The sequence below is a fragment of the Momordica charantia genome (genome assembly GCF_013281855.1).
Source record: "Momordica charantia cultivar OHB3-1 chromosome 4 unlocalized genomic scaffold, Mcharantia_2.0 BLBB01000004.1, whole genome shotgun sequence".
Classification (NCBI taxonomy): domain Eukaryota; kingdom Viridiplantae; phylum Streptophyta; class Magnoliopsida; order Cucurbitales; family Cucurbitaceae; genus Momordica; species Momordica charantia.
This window is the reverse complement of record NW_028275162.1, coordinates 11,039,836-11,061,354: the sequence shown is the minus strand read 5'-3', so window position 1 is coordinate 11,061,354 and position 21,519 is coordinate 11,039,836. Positions and strand designations below refer to the sequence as shown.

General features: G+C 41.7%; 1 protein-coding gene across 1 annotated transcript; it reads left to right on the top strand.

Moving 5' to 3' along the window:
- The first annotated feature begins 213 nt into the window (after window positions 1–213).
- LOC111017546 (uncharacterized) lies at window positions 214–10,401 on the top strand. Its single transcript, XM_088122918.1, has 3 exons — window positions 214–244; window positions 9,680–9,911; window positions 10,011–10,401. Exons 1-3 carry the CDS (start codon window positions 214–216, stop codon window positions 10,399–10,401), a joined length of 654 nt encoding a protein of 217 aa, XP_087979044.1.
- The last annotated feature ends 11,118 nt before the right edge of the window (window positions 10,402–21,519 follow it).

The following is a 21,519-nucleotide window of genomic DNA, read 5'->3' as shown; positions in this document are numbered from 1 at the left end:
ATATGTGGCATAGACGGCTGTCTTCCGCACACAATCTCAAAGGGGCTCTTTCCTGTTGAAGAACTTGTCTGACCGTTAAAACAGAATTGAGCCACATCTAACAGCTGGACCCAGTTCTTTTGTCTGGCATCGATGAAGTGACGCATGTATTCCTCAAGCATGCTGTTGAATCTCTCTGTCTGACCATCAGTCTGTGGGTGATAACTCGAGGAAATGTTCAAGCTTGAACCTAGAATAGAAAAAAGTTCCGTCCAGAAGGTTCCTGTAAATCGGCCATCCCTGTCGCTAACGATGCTCGTCGGAACTCCCCATAGCTTTACTATATGTTTAAAGAACAGCTGCGCCGTCAGCTCGGCGGAACACGTCTTGGGAGTCGGAATGAAAGTTGCATATTTGGAAAATCGATCAATAACGACAAGAATGACTTCATGTTCTCCTACCTTGGGCAAGTGAGAGATGAAGTCGAGCGACACACTCTCCCATGGTCTCGTAGGAGTTGGTAGGGGTTCAAGCAACCCTGCTATTTTAGTCCTTTCTACCTTATCTTGCTGACAGATAAGACAGGTCTTCGTGTATTGCATCACATCTTCCCGCATATTTGGCCAAAAGTACCCCTTTTTCAGCAAGGCGCAAGTCCGTTGCCACCCCGGGTGACCAGCCCATAGAGTATCGTGACACTCATGTAGGAGTTTCTTTCTCAGGTCTCCCATTCTTGGCACGTACAGTCTGTTTCCTCTTGTAAATAATAGGTCCCCTTCAACCCAGAACTGGCGGGTCTTCCCGGTCTTAGCCAGCTCGACCACAGATCGGGCGGAGGGGTCTCTTTGAAGATACTCTCTAATGAGGTCACGGATCGACCCGTCCACTTTGCTGGCGTGAATGTGGGCTAACATGCACAGGGCCGCATGTTCTCCTTTACGGCTAAGAGCGTCGGCAGCTTGGTTGGACTTTCATGCCTTGTGTTCGAACTTAAAATCAAACTCGGCTAACAATTCCTGCCACCTGGCCTGTTTGGATGTTAGCTTAGGCTGATTGAAGAAGTGGCAAATTGCACTGTTGTCCGTCTTTACCACAAAATATGAGCCCAACAAGTACTGCCTCCAAGACCTGAGGCAGTGAACGACTGCTAGCATTTCTTTCTCTGATACGGTATAACGTCGTTCCGCATTATTCAGCTTGCGACTTTCGTAAGCGATCGGGTGACCGTCTTGGAGAAGGACACCACCTAAAGCGTAGTCTGAAGCGTCCGTTTCTACTTCAAACGGCTTCGTCACGTCGGCTAGCCCAAGTACTGGGCCTTTCATCATGGCCGCCTTTAGATCTTCGAAGGCGTCCTGACTTTCCTTCGACCACATCCAGGTCATTCCTTTCTTCAGTAACTCTGTCATTGGGGTGGCTCTCCTTGAGAATCCTTCGATAAATCGTCGGTAGTAGTTGGCCAACCCTAAGAAGGAGCGCAACTCGGTCACAGAGGTAGGGACTCTCCATTCTTGGATCGCCTTTACCTTATCTGTGTCCATACCGATCTGCCCTTGTTCGATCACGTGGCCAAGGAACGTGATCCGCTTTTGTGCGAACGCACACTTTTCCTTCTTTACGTATAGCTGATTCTGCCTTAGTTTGTCGAAGACCAACCTGAGATGGATCTGGTGTTCTTTCAGCGTCGGACTGTATACCACTATATCGTCTAGATAGACTACCACAAACTGATCGAGATATTCGTGAAAGACCTGATTCATCATAGTACAGAACGTGGCAGGGGCATTCGTTGATCCAAAAGGCATCACGAGGAATTCAAAAGCCCCATACCTCGTCACACAAGTAGTTTTAGGCTCGTCACCCTCTGCAATACGCACTTGGTAGTAGCCCGACCTGAGATCCAATTTCGTGAAGTATTTAGCTTCGTGTAATTGATCAAACAGGTCGGTTATGATTGGGAGGGGATACTTGTTGCGAACCGTGACTTTGTTGAGGGCTCTATAGTCAATGCACAGACGCAACGTCCCATCCTTCTTTTTCTGAAACAGCACAGGGGCTCCGAAGGGAGCTTTAGCTGGGCGGATGAACCCAGCGTTTAACAACTCATCTAGCTGCTTTCGGAGTTCGGCTAACTCCGGTGGAGCCATCCGGTAAGCATTCTTTGCTGGAGGTTTAGTTCCTGGAATGAGCTCGATTTCGTGGTCAATCCCTCGTCGAGGAGGTAAGGTCTTCGGTAAACTATCTGACATTATGTCAACATACTCTCTCATGACAACTTGAATTTCAGGTGGGACATCTCTTGTCTCCACCGGCTGTTCGACCATCGGAATGGCCATAAAGGTAGGTTCCTCCCGGTTGAGGCCCTTCTTCAACTGTAACGCGGATATCATCCTTATGCCACCAGGTTGTTTGATGCTAGCTGTGACCACAGTGGGATTATTACTAGTGACAATCATACACTTGGTCAGAGGCATCGGTATGACTTTATGTTCGATGAGGAACTCCATCCCCAGTACAACGTCGAAGTCGTCCATGCGAACTACTACGAAATCGACACTGCCTGTCCACGTCCCTAATTTCAACGCCACTCTTTTAGAAACTCCCACAATGGGTAGAGCTTCGGAGTTGACGGCCTTCATCTTACCCGTATCCTTCTCAATAGTCAATTTCAGTCGGCAGGCTTCCTGTTCTGATATGAAGTTGTGGGTTGCACCCGAATCCACCATGGTGCTCTTTGCAGGGTTACAATTGATCGTAGCATCTACGAACATAAGCCCCTTTTCAGACGTTCCTTTGGGTCCATTGACCCTCTTTTTAATGGCAGATAGGAATTTTAACGCCCCCATTCTAGGTGTTTCTTCGTCTTCTTCCTTCTCACAATCCGTTCCAACTTCAGGTTCATTGCACGACTGAACGGATGCTTGAAGGGCAGTAAGGGCAGCTCGATGTGGGCATTCAGCTACCCGGTGGGGACCTTTGCACAAGAAGCATGATATCGGCCTTTGAGCGTTTTGACTTTGTGGATAGGGTCCTCGGGAAGGACCAGGATTCGGGCCTTGAGGTCTCTTGTCAGCTTCCCGACTCTTTGGGGTAAAGGGTTTGAACGTCTTGTTTCCCCCAGTGGGGTTTGTAGCATTCTTTTTTGGGTGGGATGGTTCACTGCTATAGTCTAGCAATCTTTCGGCAGAGGCCATGGCGGTGGCAAGGTCTTGTACCCTTTGTTCATAAAGCTTGGTTCGGGCCCATGGTTTCAATCCTTCGATAAAGACGAACACCTTGTCTTTCTCTGACATGTCGCAAATATCCAGCATCACGGCAGAGAATTGTTTCACGTAGTCCCGGATTGTTCCAGTGTGTCGGAGTTCACGTAGCTTCCTTCTAGCCATGAACTCGACATTGTCGGGGAAGAACTGACCCCTCAATTCTTTCTTTAGATCATCCCAGTTATTGATCGTGCATCGACCATTCTGAATGTCGTTGACTTTAGATCTCCACCACAGCTTTGCATCATCAGTAAGATGCATGGTGGCCAAAGTCACTTTCATCTCTTCTGACGTTGTCCCCGTAGCCTTGAAGTACTGTTCTACGTCGAACAGGAAGTTCTCGAGATCTTTTGCGTCTCTATTGCCATTGAATGGTTTGGGCTCTGGGACCTTCAACTTGTTGAACCCCATGTTCGCTTGGTTGGGAGCCTGATTTCCCACGGCTCGCATGGTTAGGTTCACTCTAGTGCTTATTTCAGTCATCTCAGTTCGAAGGGTGTCGATGGTTACTTTGAGGTCTTCTGTCATTTCGTTAAACAATTGCATCATTGCCGAATGCGAGTTGTTTAACTCTCTCATACGTACTTCTATCTGGGTGTTTGGGTTCGTGGAACTATCTCCATGTTCGAAGCTACCAGGACGCGTAGCTTTGCTTTCTAGGGTCTCAACCCTCATGGCTATATCCTGTATCGGCAACCCGTCTACACGGGCATTCACTGCGTCTATTTCTCCAAACTTCTCGGAGAATTCATCAACTCGCGCCTCCAGCAGACGGAGGGAGTCTGGGACTTCTCTTAGGTAGAGAAGTTGTTCCTCTATCTCCACCAGTCGGTCGACGTGCGACTTGCTCAGTTGTTTTGTCGCCGCCATGGTTCCGGACTTTTTCGGGTCGAGGAGCTAACTAAGCTCTGATACCACTTGTCACAATCGCACCTTTTTAAAGCAGCTCGAGCGATTGTGCGGCACTTGCTCTAGCTTAAACGAGCAAGTCAGCCGGGAAAAACTGTAAGTTGCGGACAATCTCGGTCGTGGGTCTAGCCTCCGCTCACGTTTTAAGAGAAAATTGGTTTTAGAAAACGTGAGAGAGAAAAACAGTTGGAAACATCTTTAAAACAAGCATTGTAGACATTGGATGCAAGAAAGCTTTGATTGCAAGAAAGTATACAACACTTGGTCGGGGGGAGGTTTGATGACTACTTGGTCCCCCCTAAGGTACATTATAAGGCATTTTTGGTGTGGCAGGTGTAGACGTCCTAAGTGGCGAGGAGTCACTCGGTGGCCTACAGGGCCCGTGTGAACTCCGATTGGCTTGAAATTTGGCGTGCTTACATATCTTACTAATACACACCTAGTTCCAAAGCCGCTCAGCCAACTTCCACCTACAACCCCAAAAACCCGATACAAGAAAATTACACTAGAAAGCTTTAAAGACATGAAAGGAAAGCGAGTGGTGAGGATGGTTTGGACATGCGGCCATGAGTAACACACCCTGGACAAGCATGCCCACAACACAGAGCACGCGATGAGCATGGGGTATTTCGAAAATTTGAGAGGTAAGTGCAAATCCATCCACATTTGGAGATTATAGTGGGTGTTTGCTTCCCTTGAACTGCACTATTCCTATCATTCCAAATAGTCCAAGAAACGGTTGTTGCTAACTCGAGATCCTCAATATTATTTCTGGCACTAAACTCACCCCAAATTTTATAAAATTGCAGATTTGGATTCTTTGAGAGAGCAACAGGTGAGAATAGGTGTTGCTAGATATGCTTGTCTTGTTTGCAAAGGAATAAATATAGCATGGCTGCTTGTCTCTCGCATGGATTCACAAGTTGGGCATGAGGGTACGTAAGACATTCATTCCTCGTTTATGAAGTGTAAACATTGTTGGTAGATGAGATCATGAAATGCTTCCCATAGAAAAAGCTTTATTTTGGATGGAATATCAGGCTTCTAAAGAGTCTACCTGTAGGTTCCACTATTATTGTTTCTAGTAGAGGTTGAGGCGCTTTTTAGATGCATAAAAAGTTTGTATCCACTCTTTACATTGTAAATACCCCTTTTGTGATATTGTCAAAGCTAGGAATCATGATGAATAAAGGCACCAAGAGAGAATAATTCATAACTATTACCAAACAGGTTCTAAATAATTCCTAACTATTACTTATTTATTTCTCTCTTATCTTGTCTCATTTCTAATCTAACTTAGATTGGCATATTGTTGTATGCTGAAACTCCCTAATCTCCATCATTCATCAACATCAACATCAACAGGTGGCCAAATTCGCGACTAATTCTAAATTCTAATTAAACCGAATATTGAATGTTATTTATAAATTTATAATTTCATAATTATCAATTTTTTATTCAGTACAAATAAAAGTAAAAAAAATAATAATCATACACTTCTCCAACATAACCTAGAAATATTATTTGCGGTATTTCTGTAAATGATGATTTTAATTAGAGAAAAATTCAATTTTTACTTGGGTCGGAGAGTCAAATTTAACCTTAAAATTTTAATTTCATCCATTTAAATTTTAAACTTCAGTAAGTGGTGCAATTTAAATTCTTTTACTTGAATAAGTTGTGTACTAATATCCTCAATGAGTTAAGTTTCCCTCCTCTTCTTTTCTTTTTCAAAGATTTTGTAGGTATTGATATTCTCTAATTGTGGATATTTTTAATTACTTGCATTTAGGCATTCTGTTGCTAAGTTTGAATATTTTTTATTCCTTGATTTGGTGGTTAAGCTTTTAGAATTTTTTTTTTTTTTTTTACTACATGGATTTGAGTTTTTTATTAGTTGAATTTTATATTATTCAGTAGTTGTTTATGGATTTAGTTCTGGAAAACTATTTGTTGCAATACTTATTTAAATTGCTTAAATCGATGAAATTGAAAGTTTAAGGTTAAAAAACACATTTAGTCCCTATATTTTCATTAAAGTAACGATTTAGTTCTTGAACTTTCAAAAGTAACGATTTGGTCATGTACTTTGAAATTGATTATAATTTAGTCCCTCCCGTTAAAAATTGGGTTAAGAATTAACAGAAAATTGAGGGGGCTGCCAACTAGGATTTGTGTGGACATATTAATTCGCCAGCTGTGTGGTTCGGTTTAATTTTCGGCCGGTATAAGTTTTATTCGATTTAGGATAAAAAACACGGAAAGAATGGAAATGTTGGAGCAATGACCCAGAACGACTACGGCGGCCTCCTGCAAGAATCGTGCCGCCGCCAGAGACTTGGCCTCAACCTCTTCCAGTGACTGCAACAACTTTTAAGTCTGTATCAATTTGAGAAATAAATTTTAAGTCTGATCACGGAGTTCATTTTCTCCCTTTCTTTCAAATCATTTTCATAATTCTTGAAAGATAAACAAACGACTTTTTTCATTTTACAAGAATTGAAGAACACCAGGCGGCGAGAAGGCCCGGATCCGAAATCTCAATTCCAACAACTGATTTAGTCTCTCACTATCATTGTGCCATAAGATTGTAAATCGCCCATATATATTTTTCTTTCTTTGATTTTGGGTGAGGGGAAATTGAGGATAATGGGATGGGATGCTTCACGAGCCAATATCGGAAGGGAGAGAATTTTTCATCGTAGTGTTGACAGCTCGAGGAAGAAGACGATAATGGTGGAGATTCCCTGCTCTGATGCTGAAACCACCATACCTTGTAAAACTTCAGATTTGGGGACTTACAATTATAGCAAAATCTATAATCTCCCTCTTTATAAACTCAAAAGCAGGATATTGACCCATTTGACCCCAATGTATTTTTTTTTCTCAAATAATCTAACCCTTCAAAAATGCTTATGATGACCCATAGTTGTTTTTTCTGACAAAGCCAGTGGAATAAATGTACACAACTACCCTTGAATATTGAATTCATTGAAACATTTCCTGAGGAGCATTACTCGCCCAAAGTCGAACATTTCCCGGCTGGGGTTTTTTCAAATAATGCAGTAAAATTGCATATTTATTGGCGGGGATTGATGTTTAAAATTGACATTAAATTTTCGAGCGAGGTTTGACGATTTTTTCGGTCGAAATTGTAATCCCATCAATCAACCAACTTTCAATTAATGCATACACCTAAACGTTTAATGTTCAGAAAAAGTACCTACGAAACTTTTAAGGCTTCACCAGGTTTCAGATAGCACAACCAAAGGAACATTGTACTTTGAAAAAGTGTACCACGTTGATCTAACATCAAGGTCAATCCTTCATCCATCTAAGCACTTAGGGTTGTTTCCCGTTGGATATATATATCACACGGAGAAGGTAAGAGCTGTTGCTTTTAGAAATGGTGTTCTGATTATGTTAAATGTTAATGCGTAGAGTGAATCTTTGTTTATATATATATATTTTATTTTTAAGTAAAGGTTCATTTTCTTTGCGAACTCAGAAACTGTGATGAACCTCGGCTGGGTTCTTAAATTCCCGGCCGAAAGTTATAATTCGTAAGAACATTGCCGGAAGCGTACAAGTCTTTCGCCCGGAATAGTTAAAGATTTCGCTCGAAACTTCATGATTTTCGCCCGGAACTTAATTTATTTCGCTCGAAACCTGATGATTTTCGCCTGAAACATGACATATATTCAGTTTTTTTTCTTCGAATGTTCTTCCTTTTATTTTTCTTTATAATTTTATATACGTTTGCAAGATGTCTTGTCTGTTTGTTAGTTACGGTGGTCAGTGGAATGAGGCGCAATCTGTTTATAATGGTGGAATTATGGGAGGTTTGGATGTAGATAATAGTATAATATATAATGAGCTCATCAGTGAAATGTATTGGCTCACCAAAGTGGGTATTGACAAGTTTGATATTGTGATACAGTGTTTATATAAATTTCATTCCCAAGTACCAAAGTATTATATTTTTTATGATTACAGCCTTAGTTTTTTTTTAGAGGCCCTCCACATCCTTCCGAAGTTCCATTGTATGTATCTGTGATACTGAAGCAAAGACACGACAGTGGTAGCAATTTGAAAAATCTGGTCATTCTTGCATCTGAAGCGTTCGATTCATTTCTGTACCAGTTAGGTCAAGATGTCCCCATTCCTATTCCCATGCACTCCACGATACCGAGTGTTGGTCCCTCATGTTCTGTCCCATCAATAACACCGTTGAGTGACAATGTTGTCCCATGCAACTTAAGCGATGATGATAACGATGAGGGCGAAGATCACGATGGGGATAATTATGAGGGTGACGAATTTGAGGGTGATGATTATGAGTTTGAGAATGATGTAGGGTTTGAGAATGATGTGGGGATTGACAATGAAGAGGGTGTAGAGCCAGTGGATGTATATGCCCCATCTTTTGCACCCTTACATTAAGTTACCACGGTTAGTATGAATACACCTTGTACAACTGCTCAAGCATCTTACTCTAGAGATATATCAAGGACAGTTGATGAACTTGGTTTCACCTTAGAAGAGATTGCAGTAGGGAGTACTTTCAAATCGAAGGCAGATTTGCAGTTCAATCTATCGGTCTTTGCAATGTGGTTGAATTTTGAATACTGCGTGAAGAAATCTACGAAGAGTTTGTTAACTGTTGCATGCTATGAGGGTGAATGTAAATGGGGCATGCGTGCGAGGAGGATTCCTGGTTCCGATACTTTCCTCATCTCTAAGTTTTTTGATGTGCATACTTTCAAAGGTAAGGTAATGAAACATGATAACAGACAAGCACGAAGTCCCGTGGTGGGTCAGATCATAAAGGCAAACCTTGAGGATCCAAGCCGTCGTTATAGGCCAAAAGATATTGTTAGTGACATGCGTAGAGATTCCAACGTTAACATATTCGTTACGAAAAGGCGTGGCATGCGAGAGAAGTAGCGTTGGACTTATTGATGGGTTTGCCTAAGAAGTCTTATACTCTACTGCATAAATACGGTGAGGCGTTAAAATATGTGAATCTAGGTACGGTATTTAATTTGAAGGTTGAGGATGATAAATATTTTCAATATATTTTCATGGCCCTTGGATGTTCTATCAGGGGGTTCACAAGTAGCATTCGCTCTGACTTGTCATTGACGATGCTCATCTGAAAGGAAAATACAGAGGTGTGATACTTATTGCTTCTTCGGTAGATGGTAATAATCAAATTTACCCACTAGCATTTGGAATCGTTGATAGGGAAACAGACAACTCTTGGACATGGTTCTTAGAGCAAATGAAAATGTCTATTTGAGAGGTAGATGGATTGGCTTTTGTGTTTGACCGGCACCAAACCATTAATAACGTTGTTGCTACTGTATTCCCTAATGCAGAACACGTCACTTGCATGCATCACGTCAAGATGAACTTGAATGATAAGTTCAAGAACGAGGGCATGCAGACGCTATATCTTAAAGCAGCGAATGCATTTAAGAAGTTGACATTCCGATATTACTGGAACCAACGTGCTGGATTCCTAGAAGTGCAAAGGTACCTTGAAGAAATTGGGTTCGACAAATGGTCACGGGCCTATCAACCTGGACTGAGGTACAACCAGATGACAACTAACACTGCAGAGTCTATGAATGCAGTACTTGTGCATGAACAAGCTTCGCCAGTTACTGCACTGTTTGAACATTGTCGGGCTCTTCTACAACGATGGTTCTATGAATGGCAGACACGTGCAGCATCAAGAACATCCATTCTCACTGAGTATGCCGAGGACATTCTAAGAGAAGCCTCAGAACAAGCCTGACGACACACTGTTCGACCGATCAACAATTACGAGTTCGAGGTACACGCTGGTAGTAGTAAAGTGTGTGTCATTCTGAACAGTAAGACTTGCATGTGCAAGCAGTTCGACTACTACGAGATTCCATGCTCCCATGCTGTTGCTGCAGCCATGTTTCGGAATGTGAACAGGTACACGTTTTGTTCACCGAAATATAGTTTAGAGACACTAATTACTGCATATGCTGAACCTATCTATCCACTGGAAGACGAGGACGATTGGGTTCTGCCGAATCACTTTGTCGAATTCCCCATCGAGCCCCCAAAGTACATTCCTCGGGTTGGACGGTGGCAAACTATACGGATACCGTCTGCCGGAGAGCCGCACCAAGTTCATAAATGTAGCAGGTGTGGACTCCGAGGGCACAACTGCAAACCTTGCCGCCAACCATTACGAACCACGGACGCTTAATCACATGTATTTCATTTTTTTGTTGAATCTATTGTTTCAGTCCATTACAATGGAAAACAGTTCCTTATCTACTTCCATCTATGCCCGTAGGTGTCAACCAATTTTTTTAAGCCTACACAAAATGGAGAATTCTGTGATAATTCTCGGGCGAAAACGATTCACTTTCGCCAGAGGATTGGTACATTTAATCAAACAATGTGCACGCTGGAAAATAACTCAGGCGAAATAGAATTGGTTTCACCCGGGGAATTTTCCAGCGTGCGCATTGTTTGATTAAATGTACCAATCCTCGAGTAAAAGTGAAGCGTTTTCGCCTGAGAATCATCACAAAATTCTCCATTTAGCACACGTTTATTCAGAAAAAATTGACATATTGACCTGATTTAAATGTTATAGTACAAAATCATATTTTCAAATGCCACAATTATGCACTTACGAAGTCTTAGCTTTGATTAAGCAAATGGTAAATAAAGTAAAGTACATCCATGTGACCTGTTATAAAAAAATTGACCTATTGGCCCACATTTCAATCGCCATCTTCTCCCTAAAAAACTTAATGTTCGACTGAGTTAATGTGGACAAATAAAAACCGGTTACATCATATTCAAAGAATTTAACGCAGAAAATCCCACAGTCCCCTGATCCAGCCTGTTGCGGCGCCGATCTTACTTGACGATGCGTCATGGCATATTCGGTAATATTGGCCTAAGTACCTAGACCAGCCCTGTGCATCAATGCCGGGAGGACGACACTCATCATTTTCAACTCGGCTTCCAATACCCGCAACAGTGTGTTAAACATCATGGAATCCCAAACAACGATCTCACCCTCCTCCAGATCAATGCAAACCATCATCCAATGGTTCCCACCAATGTTATATGGTAGGTAGACCGCGTCTAATTCAAGCCACCATTTCTGATAGTTCGTGTGAGTACCGTCTATGTAGCTAAGGACGATTTTATGGTTGTCGGTCCAATTGTATTTTGTTGCAACTATCTCTGGTATCGCATTCGGGGCTATCAGTTGTTCGTACAGTCCGTCCGTGTGTCGAAAGAAGTTCTGTGATTCGTATTGAAAATAGGTTAGAACACAATGTATTATGCATACGCATCGTATAACAATTAGATACTACGTACCGAAAGGACTATGTCACCCGTGGTGAACTTTCGACAACACAATTCTGGTCATTGCTCCAGCTTGTTCCGCGTGAACATGATCAGTGAATCGATTACCTATAAAAAATAGGGGTGTTAGGAAAGTATAAACAGCAGCATAGCATGAATTAGGGTTTCAAACCTGTACCTCACTCGTCAACCAATCATCCGGTGTGATAAGGTCACGCAACCACGACTTCCCTCGATCACCATAGCATGACTTCTTGGTGTAATGGTTTGTTTTCGGGTTGGCCATCCATACGTGAAACTTTTCGACTACTTGGTGTGGGACATGCATTAGCGGGTCATACCGAAAAACCTTCTTTTTCTTCCCATCGACCATAACTTGGAAGGAGCCCCGAAGCTTCCATGGAAGCTTCCTCTTTCGCGATCCCTGTCGAGGTTTAGGTCATTCGGTCGGTTGCGAGAGCACGCGTACCATATTGGACTCCACATGTGATGTAACGCCCCGCGTTCTCTGACTCGTTTATTTTAAGAGATAAATAGTGTCTTTGGATTTTTCCCTAAGTTGATAACTTTAATTCTTGGATTTTATAACTTTGAAATTCTAATTTTTGGTTAAATTAGAATTAGGTTTAATTTCATTGGATTAAGATAATTTAAGTTCTCGACCTGTGTAGGAGATTTTTAGTTAAATCATAAATTCACGGTTTTTAGGATTTCTTTCCTAAATTCTACTTTTTCTTCAGATTATTATTCTTGGGTTTTAGAGTTCCAGTTAACTATTTTATTTAAGGTTTCGGGTTTTATTTGATTTCTAAAGTATAATTATTGGCCTTATTGTTTTGGGCCATTGTATTATCTAGTTGGGCCTCCTATAAGAATAAGAGATCGAGCTTTTAGTTTTAAAACAAAATAAAGAAAAATGGATTAAAACAAAAAGAATGTAAATTAAAACAAAAATAAAGGAAAGGAAACCTTAAGCTACCCCTCATCTCTTTCTTCTCCATTTGTTTCAGCTGCCCCCCTTCTTTGTTTTCTCCGGCGAGGCAGCGGCGGCGATCGGCTGCAAAACGTGGACAACATCAGTTTTGTGGTGTTTGGTGCTTATTCACACCCGTTCGAAGCCCGATTTACGTTACTCACCCTTGCTCGAGTTAGATAAAAGTTACACACACCTAAGCGAAGTCGTTTTGTAGTAACGGATAGCAAAACGAAGTCATTGGAAGTTGTTTCGACGCGTTCCTCTGCTGCAAAACGTGGACAGGAACAGTTTCGTGGTGTTTGTGCTTACCCACACCTGTTTGAAACCCGATCTACGTTACCCACCCTTGCTTGAGTTAGATATGAGTTACCCACACTCAAACGAAATCGTTTTTGTGGTAACGTACCCTTCGAACCCTCCTTATAACTGATTTTTATGACTAAAACTGTCTTCTTGACATGCTGTTTTTTTTATTTGAATGCCTAGGTGCTGAATCAATCGAAGAATTAGGAACATTGAGAGTGTGTAAGTAGTTCTTACTTAAGGGGATTGTTTGTTGTAGGCTGCTATGAACTGGTTGCTTGTTGTGTGCCTATGAGTGTCGGTTGCATGATTGTTTGAGATCGATGTTACCTTATAAATGTTGTTGATGATATAATTGCTAGGTAACATTTGGAAATACATGTAGTTGTATGATATGTTGTATCGTGAACTGTAGACATGTTGGATGTAACAATGGTGACTATGTGGTTGATGTTACGTTCTGGTTGGGCTGAATGTGAAAGTTGTGTTAACTGTTTTGGCTCTATGATTTGTTGTGTTTGGAGCATGCTGACGTTGTCGTGCAACTTGTATTCCAATACGAATTATTGCGAACTTGTTTGATGGGATATTTGTTGGTTTCCTTTTCTAAATTCGAAGCATGCTGAATGTAAAGAGAAATGTATTCTTGTGATGCTTGATGACAATGCCTGAATGGTAGTTGCATATGTTCATGTATAAAGTATGCTGATTTGTGGTGAGATCATTTAAGCATGGGTCATGGCTTAGAAGCATGTAGGATTCTGGTAAGAGTTTCAGGATGTAATGAAATGAATGGAAGACTAACAGGGCCAGAGGGCTGGCACGTCACTAGTTGGGTATCGAGGCTCCAGGTGAAAAGTTCGGGGATCGATACCCCAACTTGGTAGAGATGAGTGTCGAGGCTCCGAGTACAAAGGTTGAGGGTCGGCACGGTGATTCTAATTGTTGAATTAGTGTTGGGTCTTGATGTGGTGGCGGTCAAGGACCAATACGTTGAGTAGTCGTCGATACCTTGGGTATAAATGTCAAGGGTTGATGCACAGTTCAAAGCCTTGGGGATAAATGGCAAGGTCGAACGCCAAGCTTCTGTAGATGAGTCTCAGGCTTTGGTGATAAATGGCAAGGGGCCGATGCGAATCGATGAGTAAGACTTGGAGGATTAACATAATGTGATTGGTTAGAAGTTGCTTGGAGGCCAAGGACCAATACGTTGAGTAGTCGTCGATACCATAGGGATAAATATCAAGGGTTGATGCACAGTTCAAAACCTTGGGGATAAATGGCAAGGTCGAACGCCAAGCTTTTGTAGATGAGTCTCGGGCTTTGGGGATAAATGGCAAGGGCCGATGCGAATCGAGGAGTTAGACTTGGATGACTAACATAATGTGATTGGTTAGGAGTTGCTTGGAGGCCAAGGACCATTACGTTTGGTAGTAGTTGAGGCCTTGGGGATAAATGTCAAGGTACAACGTCAAGCACCGGAGAGAAGTGTGGATGCCTTGGCTATGCGAGGTCAGGGGTCAGAACGACTCGAAGGAGTAAGTCTTGGAGGAACTAGGAAAGAGAACTAGTGAGTTGAGATGTAAGGATGAGTTTGACATGCATGGTGCATGTTTAGTTAAACTTATGCATAAACTGCTTCTTTTAATATGTTTCGTTTTATTTAAAGCTTGGAGTTATTGATAAGCATGATGTGTGGATTCTTTGCTAAGCATGTTGTTTGTGCGTGACCCCTCAAGTATGTAATGCTTACTGGGTACCGTGGTTGTACTCACCCCTAATTTTTCTCACCAGACTTTGTAGGTAACAGGGTTACTCTTTGGAATGGTGGGGGCGAGGAGGAGGTTTGATCGGAAAGACCATTAGCGATGCTGCGTGCAATTAATTTCTCTTAGTTAAGATAGTTGCAACTATTTAATCTTGTAGTTGAGTTGTTAGTGGTTGGTTTTGTTTAGTTTTATGGTTTAAAGGATGTTTTAAGGTTGTCAATTCATTATTCTTTTTAGAACATTAATTTTGTTAGCTTCTTGAACTACGAGACTGTAACCTACTTAGGATACTTATGAATACATTTGTTTAAGTTGATCGAACTGGAGTTAGCTTTTGCTTCGTTGCCATTCAAGATGTTAATATTCATTTAGTGTATGGTTTATGGTTAGTAAAGGTTTCTTTGAGGGGTTTGGTTAATGTGAAGTTGGTATGAAATGGATTATATCTGTAAAGGATTTGAGTTCCTCTTAAATCTTTAGTGTTGTTTTGGTTGTTCAAGCTCTCGTGAGTGTTGAAATCAGATTAGCGCAGGAGAAGCGTAGTAGTTTTATTGTTTAGTCTTGTTGTGAAGATAATTCTCTTGTTTAAGTAAAAATTTTAGGTAGTTGTAGTAACGGTCCCTGTTTGGAATTGTTGAAAATCCTGGGGCATTACATGTGACGTATCCGATGTATGCTCACCACTCTGGGATTTAACTTCTTTCGATTCTTCCATATCCGAGTCAGTGAAATCATGCGCATATTGGTCTTACAGGAACTATGTCAAAAGTAGAAGTGCTTTATTAAAAGGTCGAATATCGAAGGTAAATATCTCGTCTACAGATGACTTTGGGTCATGCGAATCTATGATGATACGTTCAACCAGTGTGCACTCGCCGGGTGCACTGATCGAGGCCGAATCTTTGTATGGCTAACAAATCAGAACCCTTTCCTGTTCCTGCAGCTGAGAAACATCGGGCTTCGCCTCACATGCAAGAGGTCCACCCTCCAGGTGAACGTCCTCCTTAACCACTTCTTCCTTGCACAACAAGTCACATGCATGTTGCTTCAAACAAAACACATGCAAACGTCGTTATTACCAGATCAAGACATATATTTTGAAATGGAAAATTTACCTCTTGTTGTTGTGCACGATATCCATCGGACGTTGGTTCTGATTCATGTTGATCCTCTTCGTGAGCACACACTATCTCGTGAACATCGGTGCCTTCACAGTCCATGGCGGATGGTTTAGAACCATCACCACCACTTTGTCCAACGCCCCGTCCAGCATTACCGGGTCTGTCACCGCATCCACTATCACTTAAACCACCATCACCGTCGGTGGGTCCGTCTCCCAATCCCGTATGTCACATGTTGTTGGGATCAATAGGCAAACCCTAGACAATGTCCGACATATTAATATAAAGGAACTTTCAACGTATGTTAGTTATTACAAATGACTTGAGTACTTTACCTTAGCTATTCGCCGAAGAAATTTCCTAATAGATTTCAATTCAGCCTCAATACCACCCATCCGATCGTCCATATGCTTGTCCATTTGCTTCAAACGTTTTTCCACTCTTCTCAGACGCATACTATACAAACGTTTCTTCTTCTCACTCGTATTCCCCTTAGGCTCATTCTCATTCCCCTTAGGCTCATTCTCCTCGTGCTCATTCCCCTCAATACCATTCCCTTTCTCACCCTGAGAGACATTCCCAGCCAGTCCCTCAGCATTATTCTCAGTTTCTTTGCGTGCTGCCGATGGTTCAACAGCATCACTTCCATGAAAACCTTCCACCATAACTTCGTCGTCCTTCGATTCGGGTGGCTCGAACGTCCTATCCAGGAAGTTCGTCTCCGCATCGGTTACAACTAAACTTCGCGCTCTTGCCTACACAAATCATATCAATGGGATGAAGATGAAAATTAATAAAACCCTAATAATTATAACGTATAATGAACTTACAGTAGAAGACCGAAAGATTTCTCTAGCTAACACATGATATGTAGTCAAATGTCCACACCTCTACCGGAGGATGCGTGACACTGCGTCCTCACTTAATTTAGTTGCAACATGTCCCGATAGAGAAGATATAGTCTCGTACGTCCACACCTTTAGAAATACATAATGGACATGTTAAACCACATTATAAAACAAAAACAACATAAAATATAGTATCTAAGTCCATACCTGAAACGCCCATGTGAAACCATAGAGACTATACGATTTCCTTAACCCTCCATCCTTCGACTTCTTGGACGGACCATGCTACAGACTATTTATTGCCTTCTCGAACGACAACGATCTCCAGTCGTGATTGCAGCAGGCTTCCCAATCATCCACTATTCCGAGCAAAGTGTGTTCAAACTTAAGGCTTCTCTCTCTCCCTAACAACATTAATTCTACAAAGTACACTATTAACACCTTCACAACATCAAAATCATCCTCAAACTGTGCAGCTGTATATATCTTCTCTAACTCACTCAACAACATTTCTGTTCTATCGTTGAAGTATAAGGCCCTAAGTCTTTGAGGATATGTGATTTTCCTAACTGGACTCTAGGCATAGTTAAGCCCACTAATAATGTCAAACTCTCTACGACCAAAAGACACCTTACTCCCAAAAAGGTTAAAGCTAATAATGTTTGGTCTACTCTCCTTCACCTCCCTAAGCAAAATGTTGTGTATCAATGGCCCGACAAATACGAGATCCACTTCGAAGAGGTGGCCAGAGATAGTTTTCCTGAACATAGCAAGCTGATTGAGGGTGAGTTTTCTTTTAATCTCATTGCCTGTGTTCGCTATGTGCGATAGACATGTTAGGTTTGCACTAGCGTAGGTTGCTGGATCAATTTTCAAAATCATTTCCATTTTAAAGCACCTGGAAATCAGTCAAGAAAAGCACAACACAAATACAAAAGGGGAAATCCTTAGGAATGACTATTCACAGGTTATCGTTAAGCAAAATGGACAAAGTTTTTCTAAATTGCATGACATGGCCAAAATTGGTTTCTTAAAATTTGGGGAGGTATATAATTCCTTATTTATCCCTGCACACATTTCATTCTCATATTTCCTTGCAGTCTTTCTTCATTTTACCCATCCACATTTAGGCGTCCCACATTCCCTTAAATCTCTCCATAAACTAGAAATGTTATCGACTTAATATTGAAACCACCTTAACTACAAAATCTACCTAATTCCTAAAATACTTCCACAAAATTTAAAGCACCAATTATGCAAACTAGTTTAAAATATGCTTAATTTCTTTTTAACAAACATAACTAATTGGTTTGAACATTCCACTGCAATCAGCAACCTTAAATACAATGTCTCTTTAATATTCTTACACAAGGTGTCATTAATCCCCACTCATTTTCATTTTACATTTTTTTAGGAACTAAATCAATCAATGCAGGAACATTATGCAATCATTTTGAGCCACGGTTTTACATGATGGAAGTTGGGAGGAGCACAACAATTATCAAGGGTTCAGTACCGGGCACGTTTCAATTTCATTTGATTCCAGCCTACAACAACTCTGTGAATGTATCTCTAGAGATCTTCATTTTCCAAAAGGAAAAAAGATTACACGACTTTCACTTTTCAGAAATGGTGCTGGCAAATCGATAATTATGAGGCTGTTAGTAGATAGGGACGTGGCATGGGACATATCCCTGTTGTCAGATGTTAGGTGCAGCGACTACTGCATAGTTGTAGATTCTGACCCCGTATATAAGACCATCTACGGGGTTAGTGAATTTTCAGACATCGCTTAGAATACAATGTACCTTAGGGGAAAGAAATTTACTTTCATAGACTTTATTGCTCTTGACTGTTCTCCCTCTAATTTCACGTTGGAAATATTCTCTATCTTTCAAAATAAAAAATAGTTAAAGAAGGCGCTTTATACTATTGCATTAAAAGGGAGTTTCCAATTTAAAACCGTCAAATCCAACTAAAAACAGCTGGTTGTGAGGTGCATCGAAGAAACATGCAAGTGGTATTGTCACTCCTCTCGATATGGCGACGGTAAATTATGGATGATTAGAAAACTTGTACTGGATCATACATGTTCGATTGACATTGTTCGTAGTCACCATAAGCAAGCAACAACAACAATGATAAGTGAATGTGTCAAGACAATGTTAAGTACGAACAACGGGAGGCACTATAGTCCACGCGACATAATTGATTATGTCTGGAAGAAGCACGAAGTCAATATAAGTTATGACAAGGCTTAGAGAGCAAGAGAGAAGGTCGTAAACTCATATTAAAAGGGTCACCGGAACAGTCGTACACTCTCATCCCATCCTTTGCAGGAAGGCCGATCGATAAAAATCTAGGTACCATATCTGTCTATACTTACTCTGCCTTTTGTCAGTCTATACACGTATTTACTCTATAACGACCCATAATTTTCCGCACACCTCTAGGTCACATTAACTACCCAACTAATTAAACTTAACCTCGACTACATCCTGCCAACTTCCTATGCAAACAAACATATAAAATCAAGTTTCAATCCTCATCAATTTAACGATTAATCAATCTCATAGAATAACATTCAACAACATTCGTGAACCACTTCACGAGGCAAGTTTATTATTCAATCTATATGAATCTAAATAAATGGAATAAAACTCAAATAGGCACCTATCCCGAAGTGAAACTAACAACAAGGGAAAAGTCTCTCAATTATTCAAATACGAATAAACCGTTTATTGGCCATAACATAAGGCCTTAACCAATGACTTAAACTAAACAGGAGTAACTAAGCAGCCTATGGTCCTCACTCGTCATGTCTCCGCCGTCCCATCACCATGGTCACCCACGAGTCCTTCACCTGAAACAATCATTGTAGAGGGGGGGGGGGTGAGTATATAAAATATACTCCATAAGTAGCCCTCACCAACATACACACACGTCATGCTCAACTATATCAAGAAACATTCGTAATCGTGTTTTTCAATACATTATGCATTTAAACATATACACATTTCGTGACATATTAGTGAGAACCACAACCAGGAAACATGTTAACAACCAACCTCCAGTCTCCCTAACATTACCAGTACCTCTATGCTTATCACAGTTATCCTACCCTTCCACAGCTATCTCCTTCGAGTAGAGTCGGCCCCTGACCATTTATACCCAGAGCCCCGACCCTGCAGCATCGACCCTCGACCATTTATACCCGAGGCCCCGATGACTTCACCATCTATTGGTCCTTGACCATTTATACCCAAGGCCCCAATAGTCTTTCCTCCAAAGGACTCCTCGTATCGATCCTCGACCATTTATACCCGAGGCCTCGATACTCCGTTAGTGACGTATCAGCCCCCGACCATTTATACCCGAGGCTCTGACACTCACTCTTTCATTTCTTCCAAAAAAAAGTCCAACTTTCACCAGAGTCTTACCATACACTTTCTTTTACCACTAACCCTGCATCCTTCAACTCACGAGTACAGTTCAGCATGCTTTCACAACTTTATCAACTTTATAATAACGAAATAACAACCCTATCATGCTCAATATCCAACATCATTATTTAACCAGTATTACTAAGAATAGTAGCTTGCTAAACACGCCGAACAAAACATACATATCCATGCACAAACATTACCAAAATAACAACACAATCATGCTCAATATCCCACATCATTATTTAACAAGTATTACTGAGAATAATAGCTCGCTAAACACGCTGAACAAAACATACATATCCAGACAACCAACACCACCACAGCAATACTCACAATTTAGCAAAGCAGAAAACTCACCATTTTTCATCGACAAATACCCAACACCATTCCAAGTATATCGACTACCACAACGAAAATTATTTAGCACAATGACACCACAAAATTAGCATTAAACGTCATAAAATCAGCACATCAGAGACCACCGAGCATACATTAACACACGCACACGCCCCTTGTCTACTTACCCACAACCGTGCTCTTAAGTTTTGCGTCGACCTCACCCTAAGCACACCAAAACAGAAAATACAGCACGTTACGTACGTTATTTATCCTTCAAAATTAACTCTAAAAGGGTTCGAATGATGCATTACCACCAAAACCGACTTCGTATATATGTGGGTCACCTAGATCTAACTCGCCAAGGTGTGGGTAGCCTAAATCGATCTTCGAACGGATGTGGGTCACCGCCAAACGTCCTAAACACTGCTGTAACGTACCAATCCTGCCGCCGTTTCGCTGCTGTACCGCCGTCCGTCGTGCGCCGCTGCGAGGAGGGAGGCCGCGCAGCCGCTGTACTTGTTACGGAGCGCAGCCGCTGGAGCGCCGGGAGTCGCCGGCCGCCGCTGCTCGAACGCCGCCAAGGGAAGATCGCGCCCGGCCGCCGCTGCTCGAACGCCGCCGAGGGAAGGTTGCACCGCCGCTGCTCGTGGAACCCGTGCGCAAAACCGCCGCGACGTCGCACGTAAAAGAGAACGCCGGAGGAGGGAGGCTGGGTCGCCGTCGGGTCGCTCACGTCGATGTCGTGCCGTCGTTCCGAGTTGTCGGAAAACGAGAGCAAGGGGGCGACTGGGTTGGGAAGATGAAGAAGAAGAAATCGAGGGGGGGCTGGGTTGAACAAAGAAGAAGAAAGGATAGGGTTTCTTTATTTTTTTTTCTTTCTTTTGTTTTGTTTTAAAACCAATTTTTTCTCAATGGAGGCCAACCATCAAAGCCCAAGAAGAATGAGTCAATTCCCCTTAAAACAAGACCCAACATACAGAGTTCGGTAAATATTAATTTAATTGGATTTTTAGAGCCCGATAAATATAGATAAATTTAATTAACAATCAATTTAATATTAAATGAAAAATCTCCTGATTCGAGACTAACTAACCTGAGGGACTCAGGGCGTTACATACTCTATGTATTGTGGCATGGACATACACAGCTCACGAGGTTGATGGTGATGGGAGGTTTTCTTTATGAGCCTGGC